General features: G+C 38.1%; 1 protein-coding gene across 1 annotated transcript in view; it reads left to right on the top strand.

Annotated features, from left to right (window-relative positions):
• The window catches only part of MACO1 (macoilin 1), a 29216-nt gene extending 8426 nt beyond the window's left edge, over positions 1-20790 (top strand). Inside the window, exons 2-11 of the mRNA XM_080378769.1 lie at positions 927-1068; positions 1779-1905; positions 3977-4100; positions 6312-6490; positions 6948-7446; positions 15312-15470; positions 15666-15848; positions 16684-16804; positions 18288-18462; positions 19600-20790. Coding sequence (XP_080234895.1) covers positions 927-1068; positions 1779-1905; positions 3977-4100; positions 6312-6490; positions 6948-7446; positions 15312-15470; positions 15666-15848; positions 16684-16804; positions 18288-18462; positions 19600-19802 — 1912 coding nt within the window. The 3' untranslated portion in view covers positions 19803-20790. The remainder of the gene's footprint in view (positions 1-926; positions 1069-1778; positions 1906-3976; positions 4101-6311; positions 6491-6947; positions 7447-15311; positions 15471-15665; positions 15849-16683; positions 16805-18287; positions 18463-19599) is intronic.
• The last annotated feature ends 140 nt before the right edge of the window (positions 20791-20930 follow it).

The raw sequence follows: 20930 nt of genomic DNA, 5'->3' as shown, positions 1-20930 counted from the left end.
CCCCACCTTTGTTATAACCCAATACCGTGCAACCAGGTAGTTGTGTTCTGGGGAGCCGGAGTAGCATACTAGATCCCTGGGTGCTGGGTCTGGGGAGAAAAGGGATTTTACTTCTTCCTTTTCCACAGGATGGATTGGGCTCATCCTTCAAGCGCTCCTGTGTTAGTTAGATATGATCTCAAAATATTTTGAGTTCTGTAGCCAAGAAGGATCATCAATGGTCAAAATGCAGGGCTAATAATAAGGGAATGTGGCTTTGAAATAATTTTAAAAAAAGTAGAAGTTACGACTGCCTGGTCTCAAGCCTCATGTGCTTCTGTTTCTGTTGGTGGTTGTTATTGGTTGGGGTTTTTTATGGATGCATTTACTTTAATATGGATGTTTTCAAATAAAACACTGACAACTCAGTATCAAAACAGTCCTCCTAATATCTATAGTTATAGGCTTAAAAGATATCTCGGTTTATTGCTGTTGTAGTTTGTCTGTGTTAAATGTGGAAAATAAGTGAACATGAGGAAAGGGAACACAGAAAATTCTGAGCTCCGAGTACAAGAGTGCAAACTGGGAGGGAAACGTTTCAGCTGTGACAGCATACCTGTTGGGAAGACTTCACTTTGTAAAAATGTGCTGGAAAGCTAAAGGGGGATTGTTGCTGAATGTCATGCAAGAGCAGCGAGCCTTCGGTTTCTTTGCCACTTCAAAAACAAATGCAGTTAAATATCATTAATTTAATTAGACCAGGTCTGATTTTAATGTAGTAATAAACCAACTTATTTTGTACAATTATTTTGCATGAAGTTTTCTTATCTGTGTTATAGTGGTCTATAGTTTTTATTCCTGAATTTTTAATTAAAAAAAAAAAAAAAAAGGAAGAAATTATCTCTGTTGGAAATACTGACCTGAAGTTACCTTTTTTATTTCAATAGTACTTTCCTGTATCTGAAGTTCCTGGTAGTGTGGGCCCTCGTACTGTTGGCAGATTTTGTCCTGGAGTTCAGATTTGAGTATCTGTGGCCATTCTGGCTCTTCATCAGGAGTGTTTACGATTCCTTCAGATACCAAGGTTTGGTAAGTATAGCACAAAATTACTGTCCCTTTGTAGGGAAATCCTGCAAAGTTTCAGGACCTGTTCCATGTTATACAACTATAATCTAATGGCACTGATGTTCATCTTCCAAAGAGGAGGAATTTTTAAGTGACGGGGTGACCTGGGCTTAAGTCTCTTTTCTCTGACTGCCTATTTTTTTATCTGTGGCAAGTGGAAGTGAAATGTACAACTATCAATTTTTCACCATAGGAAAATATTGTTTGAATTCCTGAGATTAGTGAATTGGTGTAGATCCCTATATAACAGTTCTCTTTAAAATAAAACAGAAGCGCTTGCCTGTTTAGATGTTTACTAGTCTTTTAGAGAGTAAATGACACGGCTGGTTGGTTGGTTTTTTTTTTTCCAGAAGGAGAATATAGTAATGATAATACTACATCAACAGTGTAAATGAAATGAAAGTCTGCAAACAAAATAATAAGGAATAAATACAGCTGTTTGGAGACTTGTTGGAAAAGTGGATGGGCACAAATTCTCAAGTTGTGCCTGTTCTCTCTTAATTGGCGAAGTTTCTACTTTTGTTGGCTAGACTGCTCCATTTCTTGGCATTTCTATAAACAACACTAGTGTTTCTGTGTTGAAATCATTGTGATGTCACCATTAATAAACTGGTAATATTTGCTGAAATAAACCAATACACTTTTCTTTTCCCCTCACCCCTCCTTTCTTTTAGGCCTTTTCAGTATTTTTTGTTTGTGTAGCATTCACATCAAATATAATATGTCTGCTCTTCATACCAATACAATGGCTGTTTTTTGCTGCCAGCACGTATGTTTGGGTACAGTATGTCTGGCACACAGGTAGGTCGCTATTCTTTATTTACAATTTACTGATTTGAATATATATCTTACAGCTTTTAGTAATACACAGAAACCCTCTTCTATTTGTTACCACATTTGTTTTAATGCAGTTTTGTTATAGTTACAAAAATGTTCTTTTGCTTTCATGAGTATGCTGATTTGCGCTCGGTACATATCTGCGTGCACCTTGCAGTAATCACTAAAGCTTGACCAGTGGAACTGAAGGTGTATAAACAGGAATTCCAAAGCAGTAAAAATATACATATATTTTTCTGACTCCAAAACACTTCTGCAGGAGTTCAGTAAATTCACAAACTTTTTATATGAGCTTTGTAAGTGTTACATTCTTCCTACCAGTCGATTAGTGTGCTGTTAATTTTTGATATTATCATAGTTTAAGTTTGTATTATTCAAATCTTTGTGTCAGCTGGATTCAGTTTCTGAGCAAAAAGGCTAATAATATCAATGGCTGCCCCAACAGTTTGAGACATGTATGGAGAAATCTCCCTGCTCCCAGCCTTTTTTTTTAATCTTTGTTTGAGTTTGTTTTAATAAATCCCAGTGTTCTGGGGCAGCAGTTGGACTCAGGGGAGGTGGTTTAGTTTACGTGAGCACTAATACTTGATATAGGTTACATATATGTGTTTCCCTCAATCAAAAAATTTTAGAAATAAAACTTTATTTTTTAGAGGTAAATTTTCACCACCCAAGTCCTTGGGATTTGGGTCTTTTCTAATATTTTGTGTTAGAGTTGCCATCAGATCACGAGAATTTGCAGGATAGCTTGGATCATTTCTCAGCTTACTGGTGAAAGCAGTCATCTTTCTGATGAGTTAGTCATTTGTAATAATGACAATGTGGGAGCTAATGGAAGATACATCAAATCAGTTGTTGCCCAATTTAAAATCTGGAGTTATTTTTAGGATTGTATTAATATGTTAAAGTGTTATCTGAAGCTGCTCTCAGGGTTGATGTTTAGAAACCCTAACAGAAATACCTGATGGGCCTGTTTTAACTATAACTATTAAGCTTGTTTAATATTTTAATTCACTGCAAACTTAGAGATTCTTCTTTTTAAATGCTTATCTAAGTTGATGGAAACTTGTTTGGGTTGTTGGTTGTTGGGGTTTTTTTGGAAGTTATGATCTTTTTAGGTGTTATGTCTACCTAACTGAAATGTTGAGCCCCTTTTAGCTGACGGTTTCTGCTGTAGGTTTCTCATTTATGCCAAGTGCAGCTATTCAAGAGAGACCAAATTAGAGACCACAGTAAATAACATCACGGTCTCAGAGTAATTCTCTTTCTAGTTTCAAATTTGAGACCTGTTTCCAAACCACCACATAATATGTTGATGTCAGTATGTAATCAAGAACTTTGTTTATTTTTATGAAACTTGTGTAACTTGTAACTGGAATTGATTTGTGGAAATGTACGGTGGCTATATTGCAAGCAAGAGTGGTGTTTTCTGTTGGCCAAGAGGTTTAAGACCTTAGTTTTGCTTGGCTACTATTTTACATTCTCACCAGTAGTGCTGGAGTGAGAAATCAATACAGCATCCTCGGTGTGCCCCTGATGTTGAGTTTGGAGTCACAGGCTGTGGTCTGCATTACTGTATATGGAGTAACTAGTACTGTGCTTACTGTTTTCTCAGCTGATCTTTTCACTGCTGCTACCAAGATATACCTAACTTGGAGTGAAAAAGTAGTCCAAGCTTACCACTTCTGACTCAAAGATCATAAGCTGTAACATTACCTCATCTTCTGCAATTTCTTCCATTTGTGTTCCCTCTCGGTATACGTTTTGTGCCAAGCTATTTCATTAGCTGTGCATCTGTTATTTTTCACTGATGCCTTATAAAAGTAATTAAGCAAGATAAGGAGACCAAAGTTAAGAGTTGGTTTAAAATGAAGACATCCTAGATATCTTATTCTGACAAAAACCTCTTACAACTCTCTATATGTCTTGTCTGAAAATTTCCCTTGACTTCTGGGATGTTTTAAAAACAATGTTAAAATATTTGCTGCTTGTAATATGTTACTAAGGTGTTTATCTTTTTCTCTTCTCTCAATAGAGAGGGGTGTGTGCTTACCAACAGTATCACTGTGGATACTTTTCGTTTATATTGAAGCAGCCATTAGATTTAAAGATTTAAAAAACTTCCACGTTGATCTGTGTCGTCCATTTGCAGCACACTGGTAAGTGTTTGCGTTTGGGTCCCATCCTCCCCCCCTTTTCTTATTAACCTTTATTTCACCGGGGAATTTAATATTTAGGGCTTTTTATTTTGGTTCAGGGTTTGGCTCTGCAGTTCTCCCCTCGCATGTCTGTCATTAAATATTCCATGAGCAACGTATGCTAAACATTGACCAAGTGCAACCTTTCTGAAGATTCAGGGCTTGTGAGCTGTAGGGAATTTGTAGCATGGATATTCCTAGCATTTCTTGACGGTTCTTGTCATCAGTTTATGAATTTTGTATTCATGTGATGAATAGATGGTAAAAGTAGCAAAAAAACAGTTTCACTAATAATTTATGTATCCCGTTATGAAAACTCTTCTTCTGTAACAAAGCACTCCTCTTTTTTTCCCCTCCAACAAGCAGAGTTCTCATGAGCATCTGATTTCATTATTCACCAGAGTAAGTGAATAAGCTTCAGGTTGAAAATTGTGACAAAAAATAAAAAACACTACTTATTACACCACTTCTTTGGAAGTGGTAAGAGTGGCTTCAGGCAAAAGACTTAACTACAGAGTATCCATATCTGGAAGAAAGGCACTTTTATTCCACAAGGTTTTGGCGTAGTATGCATTGACCAGGCTATGTTTAAAATGTGTCCTGTTTCTCCTGGAGTCATTTGGTCCAGTTCCCTGTGATACAGCCTCCAATAAATTAGACATCTGTCATTTTAATTTATATTGCCTACATTGTGCAATAAACCCCTTAAACACTAATTGAATTCTATAATAGGTTACAAAAGCACTTTAGGAGCTGTGAAGAAAGGTCTTTCTGCCGCTGAATTGGATGCAAACATTTCAGCTTGTCATCAGAGTGTTAGAACTGTAGCTACAGCTGGCTTTACACAGTATTACAAAAGAAGTATTGGCAGAGATAATGTCAGATGCATATGCAAATGATGCTTGCATTCTGGCAGCTTGCTTAGAAATGCAATCTGCACAGTGCTATTACTGATCAAAGAATGAGAAGATTTTAATGGTTAATAGTCATCTGCGTTGTGAGTTTTCCCCTGATCTAGGATACTTTCAGTGTTTAAAATGCAACTTCACTGTGCTTTGTTAAAATTGTCAAAGGTATATTGATTTTTATCCAGGGTTGCTTGCTTTTTTGGTTATTGTTGTTAATAAATACAGAATGCTAACAAATCATGCTAGTTTATTGGTGCAGTTGTCACAGACTAATAAGAATACTTAAATTCTGTGTGATGAAGGCGATACGCAAAAAAATAATTCCGAAGTTCTGTTACACTTCTGTCATCCCCATCAACAAATGGAACAGCAAAGTCGGGCTGAAAGTGAAATTCTTCGTATCTTATCTGTCAGTAAGATAAGTGGAAGAACTAAGTTTAGAGATTAGATGTTTTTCACTTACAGCTCAAGGTCAGTCTCCTAAACAAGGGATTTCCAAAGGCAGTTTGTTGCCCACAGATGAGATTGCCATCATCGAGTGGCAGATGGCTATTGAGGCTTTACCTCCAGGGTCACTTCTCGTTGTACCAGGTGCGGGTGGTGGCACTTTGGCTCACAGCCGTGATCCCCCCCTCCCTGGAATGTAGTAGCCCCAAAGCTGTATGTTCCAGCGGCTTCTCAAGCTCCTGTTTCTCAGCCTGTGGTGCAGTGAGAAGGTATCGCAGTGGCGGTATTTTGGAGAACCACTGTTTCTCGGCTTTAAAGAGTGGTGGAAAAGGGATCTGCTCTTAATTTCTGAGTGTGAAAGGATGGGGCTAAGGACTGTTTTCACCTTTCACTGAGTTCTGGGTGAATGTTGTTAACACATTTCCCGGTTTAATCTCTTAATATATTACATGGCCCTTTTGTAACAAAAACTTGGGAGCTTCTGCTACATTTGGCTGTTATCTTCTTAAAAGATGCATAATTCCTAGTCTGGTGCCTATCTAAAAGCTGTCTTCGCTATGCATAGTGCAATTGTATTGTCGTAATCCTTTAATCTATGCTACAGTTAATTGTTGTCTATAAGGAACTGTAATTTTATCTTGATAAAGAGGTGCTTATGTTTCTGAACTGTAGCTTTACTGTAGCACAGCAAAAAATGTTTTATATATAATTTTCTACAAGAAGTTGTAACCCAGATACTTTCACAGTGATATAATTTATTATAATGTATTAATTCGGTATTATTAAATTTGGATAATAATGTTGGTTTTTTTCTTAGTATTGGGTACCCTGTTGTGACTTTGGGCTTTGGCTTTAAAAGTTACGTCAGCTACAAAATGCGTTTAAGAAAACAAAAAGAAGTGCAGAAAGAGAATGAGTTCTACATGCAGCTTCTCCAGCAAGCTCTGCCCCCAGAGCAGCAGATGCTACAGAGGCAAGAGAGGGAGGCAGAGGAAGGCAAGTTATACTCATTACTTAATGTGTTTGCTATTAGCTACTATTTAAAAAGGAAAAAAAATAAAAGCCTGCTAAGGAAGAGCTTCTTTAGTCCATGTTGTTCTGATGAAAGTACAGTGAACTCAGAAACAGAGGAGCCAGAAATAAAATTATTTTGGCAGTGGTTAGTATGACAGTAGAAATGAATTATGTTCTCACTGTTTAGTTCTTTATTAGCAACTGCATCAATCTAGTCAGTCTGTGCTCTATGAAGCACTAGTATTTATTATTAAATCCCTTGGTTACTGTTTCCTGCCTATAATGTGAAAAAAGTCTTACAATACCATGTCACTTCTTATTTTCTTTGCTAGATAGACTAATAATGACTGGTTTCTGCAGAAACACTTGATGTGTATTGTATGTCACGGTATTGATTGATTTAATGAACTAAGTATTTTTTTTTATTTTGGTATTGCAGCAGCCAAAGGATTATCTGATATGGATTCCTCAATACTTTTGCAGCACAATGGAGGCATTCCAGCCAATAAAAAAATATCTGCAACATTGCCAGAGCTAGAATATAGAGAAAAAGGGAAAGAAAAGGACAAGGATGCGAAGAAACACAACCTTGGAATAAATAACAATATTTTGCAACCTGTAGACTCTAAAATACAAGAAATTGAATATATGGAAAACCATATCAATAGTAAAAGATTAAATAATGATCTTGTAGGAAGTACAGAAAACCTCTTAAAAGAGGACTCATGCACTGCCTCATCCAAAAATTACAAAAACGTCAGTGGAGTTGTGAACTCCTCGCCTCGCAGTCACAGCGCAACTAATGGGAGCATCCCTTCCTCATCTACTAAAAATGAGAAAAAACAGAAGTGTGCTAGCAAGAGCCCAAGCACACATAAGGACTTAATGGAAAATTGTATTCCTAATAACCAGCTAAGCAAACCAGATGCACTGGTAAGGTAAGTTTGATCTGAGCATTGTGTAACTATCCTCCTTTCGTTCCAGTACATAAGATCTCTTTTTCTTAGGAAAATGTAACTTTACGGTCCCATAAAGAAGACAGAATTGTCTAGCAATGGAATAAGATAACTAGAAACTGGGTCTTTTGGGTTCTGTTCCTGATTTTTGCCTCTGATTTGCTATGCCGCCTTGAACAAATTGCTTCCTTTCTACCTCAGTATACGCTACTTACCTACCTCACAGGGGTGTTGTGAGGCATTTTAAATAGCTTTGACTATCATTCGATAGAGAGCATGAGAGAAATGTGGAGAATCACTATTACAGAGCTCAGTGGATGTGTTCTTAACAAACCTTCCATGGAGTGACCTTCACGTCTCCAGGGAATTTAGTGGTGTTTGATGGTGCCTGAACAGGTGTTTTGTCTTAATTTTTCTTTTGTTTTTCCCTTGAAATGTTTGGCTTCTGTTTTTAATCTTGTATTCACAAGTATAGATGCAAAGTGTCAGCTACTATATAACTCCTAAAAGTGGTAAGTTCAGACTCTTGCTTGCATGCCTGCTGCCTTATTCGTTTAAGTACAGGTCATGATCAGATTTAGCTGCCTTGTACTGTAGAGTGAGGAAAGTCACATCTTTACATATGCTTATCAGACATTTAAATGAAGATGTATTTATGAAATGCAGCTAAATAATAACAGCGTGTGAGTCCTGAGACGTATGGTGTTGTTGTATGTTACCAGAACAAGAAAGAGATAGTGTGGTACTGTTCAGAATGGGGATAGATGTACGTCTAGAACAAACTGTTGCACAATTATGCACTTTCCTACCATTCCTGGCTTATATCTCTCTTTTTCCTTTTCTCATGTGCTGAACACTCTTTGGCTAACAAATCCTTGTTGGCTAATTTAATTGGCAGATCAGGTTCACTTTCCCTGCAGGTACCTTTTGATAATTGGACTTTTGACTCTGGTCCGCCTCTGAGGATTTGTGCTATGTGAATACAGTTACTTCAGTGAAAATACTATTTTTCTCCTCTGATATTCACTCTGCCACTGATTGGTGTACCTCTGCCAATTAAATATCTAGATTAATTGATACCTAATGTCTGTAGAGAACTTGTATGAAGCAAATAAGAAACTAGATAATCAATCTGATCTGTGAATCAAATTCAGCTAAGATTAACGGGATGCAGATGGCTCTGTCTTCAGCAAAGCTGTGTCTAAATACACATATACGGGACTGCAGCGTTCGTATGTTGCCAGTTTCAGACGGGCATCTCTACACTCCTTATGTGGCTTATCCGCTCACTGAAGAAGAGAACAGATCAGTTTTGCAGTGGTTCGATGTATCATTCATAAGTCATGAATGATGGCTTCTCATCATGAGAAAAGAGAAGGGAAGGGCTTTATGGAATCGCCTGCCAGACTAAGAATTTTGTCCCGCGTAGCTATGGCAAGGAATGAGATTTAAACCTTGTATGTTTTAAGTTTGAAATTACACCTTGAAATTTTTATATGCTGTGGTGTGAGCTCAGACCAGGTGGTCACTGTAATTGTCCAAAGCAGGTTTTCTAATGCAGCAGTGAGTAAACAATAAACTAGACTGTGTCCTTACAGAATTCTAGCTCCTCTAATTCCCTGGGTAGGGATGGAGTACACAATTAGTGTACTCTGAAGGTGCCTTTATGCAGTGTAGCCTTACTCTGCCCTGAAAGTGAATTAAGCTGCTTCAGTCTTTTGTTTGTCAAGTGTTTCTGTGTGATGCGTGGGTGTGATGTGGCTGTTGTGCTCCATATTCATGTAGCTGCTTATTGTACACTGATTTCCCCGTGCAGGCAAACCAGGAGCACTTAAAACACCAACATCCTGCGTGTTGCTGCTCACAGCTTCTTACAAACACAGATGACTGAAATCATTCATGAAAACTTGTTTCTATTCAGGTTGAGTATGTAACTCCTACAGTAATGGAAGCATAAACGTACCTGACAAATTGGATGGGATGGAATGCACTTAAATTTAAAAATTCATGTTTATTTTTTTTTTAACTTGTCAGTTATCCTGTCCCTGGAGTGTAAGGCATTTGTTCATCATCTTTTCCACTTCCAGTAGTATTACTCATTCCCATTATGAAACTTTTAGTCTGCATCAGTGCTGTACCCTGAAAAGGGCTGTGTGAAGCCCTGTATTTGTGTCTGACTTTCAGATCAGGTCTACTCAGCTTCCAAATAAAGATGCTTTTTATAACTTTTTGTCCAGCAGACTCACAGCAGGATGTCAAAACCAAGCTGCTTTCCTTTTGTGTTCACGAATGATTTCCCTGAGCTGACTAACCAGTATTAAATGTAAACTATGCCTTATGACTGCTAGGGACTCGGGATTAACAGGGGTTATTTGAGAGAGTAAAAATTAGGGGGTTTTGAGAACAAGACAGTCTTGTACGCTTGTTAATTTTTCTGTTAAGTACTTGATGTGACATATCTGAAAGCATACTGCTAATTAAGTTTATGTTTTATGTATACAATATGATTCTTACTTGAAACAGTAGGGGTTTATTTTTTATTTAGTGCATGTGTGTTTAGCTTTCTGGAGAGGAAGTTACTGATCCCCATCTCTAGGTATTTCAGTGAGTATTATGTTATGTTATTGTCATCTTGATAGCTGGAGCAGAGGGATTCGAGAGGCTCTGTCCCTGCTGATCAGCCTTGAAAGTAATCTCTGTCTTAGGTTTTTTGTGTTCCTACAGTTGAAATGACTATCTGCTTCTAATGGATGCTGAAATCTGCTGTGTGTTTGTCAGGCACTTAATAATTGAATCTCTGATCTTGAGCTGCATATTTCCCAACACCATGGTAGCTGGGCCAGTGGAGGGATACATCTGGTATCCAGTGGAGGGATAAGCATGGTATCCCTTTAGACTTAATATTGTTTGTCAGTAGGTACAGAGCAAGTTGACTTCTTTTTACCGTTTCACTGTCACTTCTGAGGTGCAACAGGTTTTGTTCATGGTTTAGGGGCTCAAACAAGTCTAAGCTGTAATTGCTGAAGAATTGTGTGTGTTGCATATTACACAGTAATAATCATGTCCTGCCTCTAGCTATTTGTACCCTTAGAAAAAACAAAACCAAAAAAAACCTGGCACTGCAGCTTGGCAAAACTGTTTGTATCCATAGAGGTCTTGCCTTTGGCACAGGAGGTGTTGAAACAAGCTGTCTTATGTACTAATTATTCTCAGAGATAACGATGACATCTTCTGGTAATTGGACAGAGAAAAATATTTGTGAAGGAAGGGCTGGTCTACCACGTATTATTTTGCTTTCCTAAAACGTAATGTTACCTGCAGACGCAGGCTTCAAGGTTTTAATGTGAATTTATGTCCCTTTGATGCTAATTATTGGTAAATCTGTGGCAGTGTTGATGTCCTGAAAGTGATTGCTGCTTCTTCCTTATCCCCCCTGCCTGAAATGGCATTGGTATACCAGAAGGCTTTCTGCTGTCAGCTGCAGAGGGGGAGGTGGTCAGTGTTCCGTGCAATATGATGGGAATGAAGGAAAGCATTGAATAGAAAAGCAAAGCAATTGGGAATGTAAATTAGAAATCTGGGAGACGATTCTTCTAGCAGACTGTTTTCAAGCCACCGTCAACATGGTGTTTGGACTGTTCAGAAACAGAATAACCTTTCAAAATGCCAGCTACTTAGATCAATTCTGTGTAGGAGAAAAAGAAGTAACTCTGCTTTCTCTGTGTGGATTACTGTCTTTTTGGTAATGAAAAATGCTCTGAGGAAATGCTAGTAACACTGTATTAGTTACAGCAGGAGAACCTCAGTGCTGCAGGATCAGGTTGGCTACTTTAAAGTAGTAGGTTCCCTGCAGGGGTTGCTTATGCCAACAAGATTGGGCCAGAGCAAAACAAAGGAAAAAATAGGTCTCTTAGAAAGCACCTGAGTGCCTTTTGGGTCTTTAATTTTTACATAAATTGTGTGTACTTTGTGTGCAATTGCCAGGTGATTATGGAATTGAATTAATTGAATGAGCAAACTAAGCAACAGAGATATGTTATTCACCAGTTATCAATACTTCGGAGGATTAAGCTGAATTGGGTTGGTTTTAAGTTGATCCATCAATCTTCCCTGGAGCATTTGGAAAAATACTTAAGTCTTGGAGGTGATTACTGATTAATTCTCATCGTCAGTGAGATCAGGAATGATACGAGGTAGTGCTGGGGAAAAAAATGGGTAAATCTGCATTTATAATAATGACAAACCTAAAGAAATTTGCCTTGGTTGTATAAACAGCACAATGTAATAACCTGCAGCTAAACCCTCATTTTAAAAATAGTTGAGTGTCAAAATGACTTGTAGTTTGTGCAGCAATACAGAAAAGCATCTTTGAGAAGTCATGTTTTCTTCACTACCCTTTGTAAATAACTTTTCCAATAAGCCTGGAAATAAGAGACTTAAGCAGAAAATGAAATGGTAGAAAGAATAATTTAAAAAACACCGTCTTATTGGGTCATCTATCATTGTAACAGTAGTGCAGACTGTTATGGAAGGGGGGAGGGAAAACTCCATGAGCTAGTCGGTGCTTGTAGCAGCAGAACTTTCTTTTATGACATTATATTGGTTTACCTTGATGATGTACTTTCCTTTTAGAAAGGGGGCAACAGAAAGGGTGTTTTTATCTCCTTGTCTCTCTGTGAAACTGATGGGTGCCTCTCTGCCTAAATACAGAGAAGTGACTTGCTGTTCCACAAGATGAAATTTTTAGGCTGAAAATGTTTGGCCGGACTTTGTAAGATGGGTAAGAGCATGGTTACACACCAGAGGATGCAAGGAATACATGTGGTTTTGAGGGAGAGCGAACTTCATGTCTATTTTTGTTTTGTTTTAAAATGAAGTTGTATCTCTAGCTAATTGTGGCAGGTCTGGGAGAGAAACCATATGGGAAACATTTGATCCTTGCAGTATGATGGATTATTAGTTCCTAACTCATTTTAGATGGTGAGGAGCACTTATGCGCTTTATGGATTGCTGAGAACTGGTAAGCTATTTAAAGCTACAGCAAAAACTACAGTATAATGGACAGGAGTAATTAAAATCTGGTAAAATCTTACTTTAAAACTTATTTCTAAACAAGTCCATTGACAGATAAATTTCCAATGGTTTTGTCTGCCATTGACTTGCAAGAGATTAGTTTTCTCTGTATTAATTCTCTTCTGCCCCTTCGGAATTGCACTGCAATGGTTGATCGTTCGCTGTATGTAGATTGATCATGTTTTACATATATTATTCTGTCTTTTGCCTGTTTAAGTTGGGTCATCTGTACTGATAGGAGTGATGGTTTCACAACAGAATAAAACCTCTTAACTACATGGTGGTTTGAAAAATTCAGATGTGTGGCATACTGGAATCCTGTGATTAGAGTAAGTCAAACTGGTTAAGTTGCCACTCTGTCACTCCTGAGCCTACTCTGAGCTCATTTGTGGTGGCTAGTAAATTGGAGAGTTCTTGTGCTTTAATGGACACACAAGGTATATAGCTCGCACTTCACAGCTGCTAGCAGATTCTAAGAGGAAGAAACTCCTCTCTGCAGCGTTTAGTGAATTAAGATTTTTTTAGTGAACTAAGAATTAAGCACCAGCCGCTCAAAGGCATGTGATGTTCTCTTGGTACGTGGTCTGCCTGGATGCGTTCAGTGGTGTGGCTACTGGTTTTTCATAAACAATGGAAGCAGCGAGAGTTTGATCAATTCTTGTTGAGTTTAATCCTGACTTTTTTGTGATTTACAGTGAAAGTCATAATGAACGGCAGGTCGGTCTCATTTTCCTGTAAAAGTTACCCGAAGTCCCCTGTGGTCCTTCAGAGTAAAAGGATGAATATTTGACACTTGGAGCATGCTTGGAAAGTTAAGGCGGAAAGGACATCCATGAGGCTTTGGCTGTGTTCAGGCAGGATTTGAGTGATGTGTCATGAGTGTGCAACACTTCCTGATCCTGATTCTCACAAATTTAATGTACGCAGCTCTGGTTGGACTCTTTTACCTATGCTGAGTAAAAAAGGAAGGCTGTGGCTTGTGGCCTCTTATATTTCCTCCTGGTTTGGAAAGTAGGCATCTTTTCTGCTCACGTTTGTGTGCGCTCTGTGGATCACACGGGTTTCGGCTTTCTTTACAGCACAGCCTGGACCAGCCTCATGAGCACTGCAGGTACAGAGCCCTCTTTGAAACCGGCAGGAATGCCATGAACCAGATGGCTTAAGAAGTTGGAACTAATGTCAGTGTACGCTGTTGCCAAAAATATAAATTCAGCTTGTCCTGTGCCAGCGTCTCTGATTTATTCGGGCTTTACCTGATCAGTGCTGCTTTTCCTGGAATGCTAAATACCCAAAATAAATCCTGGTATATCTTATTTGAGCAAGTTTGACATAATCTTAGATATAGGGAAAAGTATGTTTACAGCTGGTTTATTTTCATAGTAATCCTTTTATCGTAGACATGTATGTTGAAATAATTTATGGATACTTGTCAATGTAAAGAGTGTGTATGTGCATTCCTTTACATTGTCCTACCAACTGTTTGTTCGCCTATTTATGAAAACGGGTATTAAAACCAGTCAGCTGTTGGCATACAGCAGTCTGTTAACGCTTCCTACAGCATCTCGCTTCCTTCAATTAATGTTCACTTCTTCTAAAACACTTCTTATTGGAAGATGAAATTGAACTCTTTTATCATTGCCCAACCAACTGTCCAGCTCTATCACTTCACATAGTGAACGCGGTGAAAATACACACCTAATAACGTCTGCTGATGGGTTTTCCATTTTTTTTGTTTGTGTACTATGGTTACATGGTTGAGTGAATATTTGGTTAGGTTTGCAAATTCTTTTCCTCCTACAACAGAGTACAAGGTGTTGAAAATATTTGTGGTCTTCAATATGAAATGTGTATTTGCTTTGTACTATTACTATTTGCCTTCTAACTGTAAGTTGGGGTTTTTTTTTCTTTTAAAGGTACATTTGACCACAATTTATACTATATTAAAAAGAATTCATCTTACCAATAGGGCAATTCAGGTATAACTAGTATAACATAGTGCTCATAAAAAGTGGTTGATTATTCACCTGTGATGCGTTTTTATTCTAAGAATCACTAATCTTATTCTGGAAATGTGGGGAAAAAATTAGGTGAGCTGGGTGCCTCGCTTTAGAAACTTGTTTAGAAACTTTATTTAACCAGTTTTGATTGAAAATACTTTAATTAATAAGCTTGCATAGGTCTTCAAGAACTTTCTAAAGCTACAATTAAGTGTATAGCAGATGGTTTCTGTTCAGGAGCAATTAAAACTAAATATACTGATTCCTGAACTGTGGATGACTTAACACGTACTCGTTATTCAACATGCACATCATCATGTGCTTCCAGGAAAAAAACCCACGTTTAGGTGAGAATTCATCGGCATGCTCCATAGCTCAGCTATAACTAACAAATGAAACTCATATTTTGTTGAGAAAAGTAAAAATTGTTCATATGTGCACCTGTCCTTGTTTACGAGTTCTTGGACTTAGAGAAAAAATATAATTCCATAGGATTTGTTTTAACAACCGTGCAGTGCATTGGAGGGAAAAAAATTCCTGTGGGCGGTTATGAAGTGTGTGTATAGCTACATAGAGCTATATATGTACAGTTATATAAAACTTTATTATGTAGCAAGGACAGGCGTAATTTCTGAGAGCTGATTATTTAAGAGTGATGGGGTTGGGGGGGTGGCAGGTGGTGTGGTGTTTACTCTGCTAACTTTTATATAACGTGCTTGAACCTTTGGGTAACTGGGAAGTGAAGTTGAAATTGTCTTTTAAAATTGTCTTTCTTAGGTTGGAACAAGATATTAAAAAGTTAAAGGCTGACCTGCAAGCGAGCAGGCAGATCGAACAGGAGCTACGTAGTCAGATCAGTTCTCTGACTAACACAGAGCGGGGAATTCGATCTGAAATCGGACAGCTCCGGCAAGAAAATGAACTGCTTCAGAACAAGTATGTGTTTCTACACAGCTGTGTAAATTAGCTGCTGCTGACTGTAGCCTGGTAAAGGGGAAGGATTATGTTAAAGTTCTACAAAATTTGAGGCATTTGTCTGCAAATCCAGCAAGACTCATTCGGGACCTTTGACAGTCATTTTTTTGTAGAAAGTAAAATTCTCCGTTAAATCTCATACCTGTTACCTTCCAGATTACACAATGCTGTACAAATGAAACAAAAAGACAAACAAATGATCAGCCAGTTGGAGAAGAAACTAAAAGCAGAGCAGGAGGCACGGGCCTTTGTAGAAAAACAATTAATGGAAGAAAAGAAAAGAAAGAAGTTGGAAGAAGCAACTGCTGCACGTGCTGTTGCATTTGCTGCTGCTACAAGGTACTTGCTTCTAGGGTAGAACAAAGCTCAGCTCCAGAAAATTGCTAAAATGTAGCTGTGGCTACTGAAATGTGTTTGGGGGGGATTTGGGGAGACAGTTTTCATTCTTCTGTACGTAAAGGAGTAGTCTGTATTTGATTACTTTAAAAAAAAAAAAAAGAAAAAAAAAAAGAAAGCTTTATTTCTGTTAAGAGGTTTATTTGTGTTAAGACAGTGGGAGGACTGGAGAACTCCTTCCATGAAGCTGAGTCTCAGTACTCATATACATTACATTTACAGGATGTAAAGAATGAATATGGTCTAAATGACCTGCTGTACCTAGAGTGTGCTAACAGAGAGATGTGGTACTGTGTGTAGGTCAGTCTGCTTTAAAAAAAAAAAGGAACATCACCTTTCATGTGTGGATTGTGAATCAAGGATTCATGCAACAACACTGGCCAAAATACTGTCCGGGTCTCACATCTGGAATGTTTCCTGCTCTAGCCAGTGGTGGTTCAGTAGTAACATAGGTGTATAGACAGGAAGTTTTTCAAGATGAAAGCGTGGCACAAGTGTGGGTGACTTTAATGTGCAGTGCTCCAAATGTCTAAAAAGAATTATTTCTGCTTTTGTTCTCCATATTTCATAAATATTCCAAATTTCCTAATACTTGAGGCGTAACATTGAATCACTTTTTGCATTGTTGCCTTAAGGGAAATGACCTTGCTGAAAAGAACAAAGTTAACTTCCTCTTTTTATCCTTCAATATTCGCATTGATTTTCATGTTATAAACAGTTTGGGAATGACAGCTTCTTTCTTATTTCATCATCTTCTCTTTTAATGTTTTTTCTGCAGAGGAGAATGTACTGAAACTTTACGAAATCGTATCCGAGAGCTGGAGACAGAGTGCAAGAAGCTAACAATTGACATAAAGCTGAAAGAAGATCAGATACGAGAACTAGAAATGAAAGTTCAGGTAATGAGAAAGCACCAGGGGCTTAGATCAGCATCACAATGAGTGCTTTCAGCCCTCTGAAATTGGTGGATCTACATAAAAGGCAATCAACACCTTCAAGAATTATGCTTTTCAGATGTCTGTCTTGCATGTCTTGCACCAGGCTTTGGAAGAGCATGGGTATGAGAAAGGTTAATAGTCTCAGCTCCACACCATTCAGTCGTTTAATTTATTAGAATTTTTTTCCCCGAACCAATGATCTGAGTAGACTGAGAAGATAATCCCCTCAACAACATCTACTATGAGAGGCTTGTTGCCAGTCTGTATTGTTATAAATTTCACTGCTAGCAAGTAAGTTTGCTTACTCTGTGCAGTCCTAATCACTAGCCAGATGGGGTTTTTGTGACAGTGCTTGAATATTGAAAGTACATTGTGGCAGACTTGTAGCAGACACGTTGTCTGGCATGTTAGTGTTTTAAGAGCTCAAATGTGTGAGTTGATGTTGACCTTATTCCTTTAAAATATCTGTTCCTAAAGATGTACTCGGACTGTCAACTGACAATTTGCATGAATGTGTATTTTTAACATCTTGTGGTTTTTTAGACACTCTTCAAAATCCACCTGGTGTTATTGTGAACTTGTTTCCAAATAACATATGCAGCCTTGTTGTTCCTGGGTTTACCAAACCCTTGAAAACAAGTGTGGCTTATCCATGGAGAGTATGAGCATGGCTTCCAAATAATTAAAACCAGCTATAATCAAGCTTTTAAGTTTTATTAGCATCTTCAAACTGTTAGAGAAGCTTTTTGTTGCAGCCATGAATATTTCCCCCATTGTATTACTGTTTCTTCATTTAAAAGTATAGAACTTATTTTGTATATAATATTTTTTTTCCATAGTCAGAATGTTAATGCATACTTCCCAGCCACAAGGTGCCCATCTCTTATGTGCAGAATACTTGCTCCCTTCATTTCTCTTTTCTAAATTTCTGGGTTTGCAGCACAGTTAGGTTCAACATGGGAATTATTTGAGATAAAGAAATCCCTCTCATCGGCCTACTGAAATGGCTTAAAATGCTTATGTAGGATCACTTTAAACTGTCTAGCAGGAGATCAGTCTCCACTGTAGCTGTTTTTGGGAAGTGTTTCATATTCCACAGCTTGGCTAAGAGCACTGTGTGGCTGCTCAGCTGGCACTTGGCCGTGGTGAGGAGGGTTTATGGGTGGAGGGTCTCGATACAGATGATAGAGGGCTGAGAAGCAGAGTAAATGGTACTTGCTCACCGCACTGTAATTATGCGTTGTACAATATGGTTTTAATCACTTGTGTGATGGTCATGTATAATTACTGGAGGTAATATTACAGTGTCCTTAATTAACCATCGTTTTAATTTTACAGTATTAATACCAGGCCCAGTGGTGTGCTGTGGGGAAGGGAGAGACTTCGCAGTATATCTCATGTGTAAAGTCGATGAGAATAACATTTGTCCTAATTACTCCTACAGGAACTGCGGAAGTATAAGGAAAATGAGAAGGATACAGAGGTGTTAATGTCAGCACTTTCAGCCATGCAGGATAAAACACAGCACTTAGAGAACAGCCTGAGTGCAGAGACAAGAATCAAGCTGGATCTGTTCTCTGCATTAGGAGATGCAAAACGGCAGCTTGAGATTGCCCAAGGTAATGTGGGGATAGTTCAATTCAACACGTAGTGCTGACTGAAATCATGAAAATATAACAGAAAGATTATCCTGCGTCTTTATTTAGGGGTGTGCTACAGCCCGTACTCAGCATTTCAGTTTTCAGTGGGTGTTTGTCTTTTACAACTTTGTGAACGTGAGCCTAAGCCGTGCAGCTGATCAGCTGACCTAATTTCCCCAGGCTATTAAACTGAAGACGATAAATGTCAGGATGGGCGTTAATTTAATTTATGAATATTTTCTACATTTTTATAAAACATTACCTTAAAGCTGGAGAACTTCTTTTAAGGAGCTAGAAGATAAAATAATAGCTGCTATCTATTAAGCCCCTGTCCTTGAATCCTAACGGTATTGTATACTCCTGAATAAATACAACCAAAGTGTGGCACAGGGGGGAAATAACCCAACCTGCTTTAAACTGCACACTGGTGGGGTAAGCGTGGACACTGGTGTCTGTGGTGGGCTGGTGTCACTGCCACCAGAGGGAGTGTGACACCAGTATAAAACCCTGCCCAGCCTGTCCTTTGTTCAGCTGTGCAAACCATGAAGCGAAGTTTAAATAACCTTTTAATTTAGTACCCGCTTAATTTCCTTGCAGAAGTTTGCTTGGTTGCAGGAAAATTTGGTTAGAGCGAGAAATACTCTTTTGTTTCGTTTCTTTTTACTGAGTTTCATAAATTGCTGTAGTGACATTGTGAGTGTGCACAAAGGGGGGTTAGAAAAATGGTGAGAATAGGACAGTTTTGAAAATAAAGTAAATAACACATTTAATAAGCAAATGCTTGTGCTCCTGTGGGGTGGTTGTAAAATGTGAACAGCAAAATGCAGAAAAAAGTTGAGCCATAGAAATAATCTTCTGGTATTCGGCAGCCGTGAATCCAAACAATGCAAAATCGCATGGGAGTGCTGTGTCTAGGTGTGTTACCTGGTAACTAGAGGTAATTAAACATCGTTCCTCAACACCAGCCCGAGTTAAGTGAGTTGTGGTTTTACTGGTGTCGTGTTAGAGCGCTAATTGTCTTCTGGGCGTTCAGCTTCAACAGCTCTAATCATTGAACAGTTGGTGGAGGGTGAAAACACGCTGCTGGTTCTAAGTGATGTTATTTGCTGTTTTCAGGGCAAATCATTCAAAAAGATCAGGAAATCAAGGACCTAAAACAGAAGATTGCAGAAGTTATGGCAGTAATGCCCAGCATAACATACACTGCAGCCACCAGCACTCTGAGTCCTGTTTCCCCACATTACTCTTCCAAATTTGTGGAGACCAGCCCTTCTGGACTTGATCCCAATGCCTCTGTTTATCAGCCCTTGAAGAAATGAATGCCAATTTTCTTTTTGCCCAGTAATTTTGTCATGCTGAAGGCATCACACAGGAGTGTCTCTTGCAGTCAAGATGAAATTGTATTGTGAGACTGTATTCGTTGTCATTTAAAACAGGATAAAAGAACATCTGGATTGACTAGAACTGCCCATCAGTTTTTCTTGTAAATTTTTAGAAAACCTCACAGAACTTTGCAATTTATTTTCCTTGGCCAATGCATTAAAAACAATTCTTGGTTTTCAAGTAGCCAATTTTGCCTTTTTATGTACTCTTGCATGGTTTCCTCTTGAAAAATACAGGGCTTTGCTTGATTTTGAACCCTTTCTTCTTTTTTTTTTTTTTTTTTTTTTTAAATAATCAAATTGAATTTGCAGATTCATTCAGAAATAGTGAGGAAAAACCTTTAATTTTTACAGTGAAAGGGTTAAATAATCTAACAAAGCTTTGATTTATAGATGTATTAAATACAAATATGTGATGTTGCAGAAGATAATTTGATTACCCCTCAAAGGACCAAACAAATTTCAGGGGTGTTGTTTAAGGGAAAGAATATGAGAATAGATGATGATGTGACGGTGGTTGTTGTGTGAAATATTTATATTCCCATTGGTGTTTTTAGTCATTGAGAATTGCTAACAGTCTTGTTCACAGTGCCTTGGGAAAAGACATTTCAAGAGGAAACTTGATAGTTTAAACTATTTTTTCCCCCTTCACTGTCATCTAGCTTATATATCAAGCTCATTACAGAGTCTACTGCAAATTGTACATGGTAATTTGGATGTTCATTATAAACCAATGTTACATCTTCTGTTTATTTTGATATAAACTCAGCAGTGTTCTGTAACTTGCCTTGATTATACTGCATCGTGGAAGGCACAATATTAATACAGGAAGCGTTATTGTGAAGGCGGAACTGTGCAATGTACTGTATACAAGAGACTGTAAAGCTGGCTAATAAAAGCTGCAGTTCTGGGTTTTTTTATTTTATTCAACTGTGACTTACACTTTATATCACCTTGTGTTTGACAGTTTAAGCGGAGCTGAATATTTTTCAGCTGTTGTGCCAAGGAGTTTTTAAAGAGTTTTAAAGGAAACTCATAAATTGCACAAAGGTGTAAGTTAAAATG

Source organism: Falco punctatus, assembly GCF_963210335.1.
Source record: "Falco punctatus genome assembly, chromosome: 3".
In the NCBI taxonomy this organism is placed as follows: domain Eukaryota; kingdom Metazoa; phylum Chordata; class Aves; order Falconiformes; family Falconidae; genus Falco; species Falco punctatus.
Note: the sequence above shows the minus strand (reverse complement) of the source record. Positions and strands in the feature narration are given on the sequence as shown.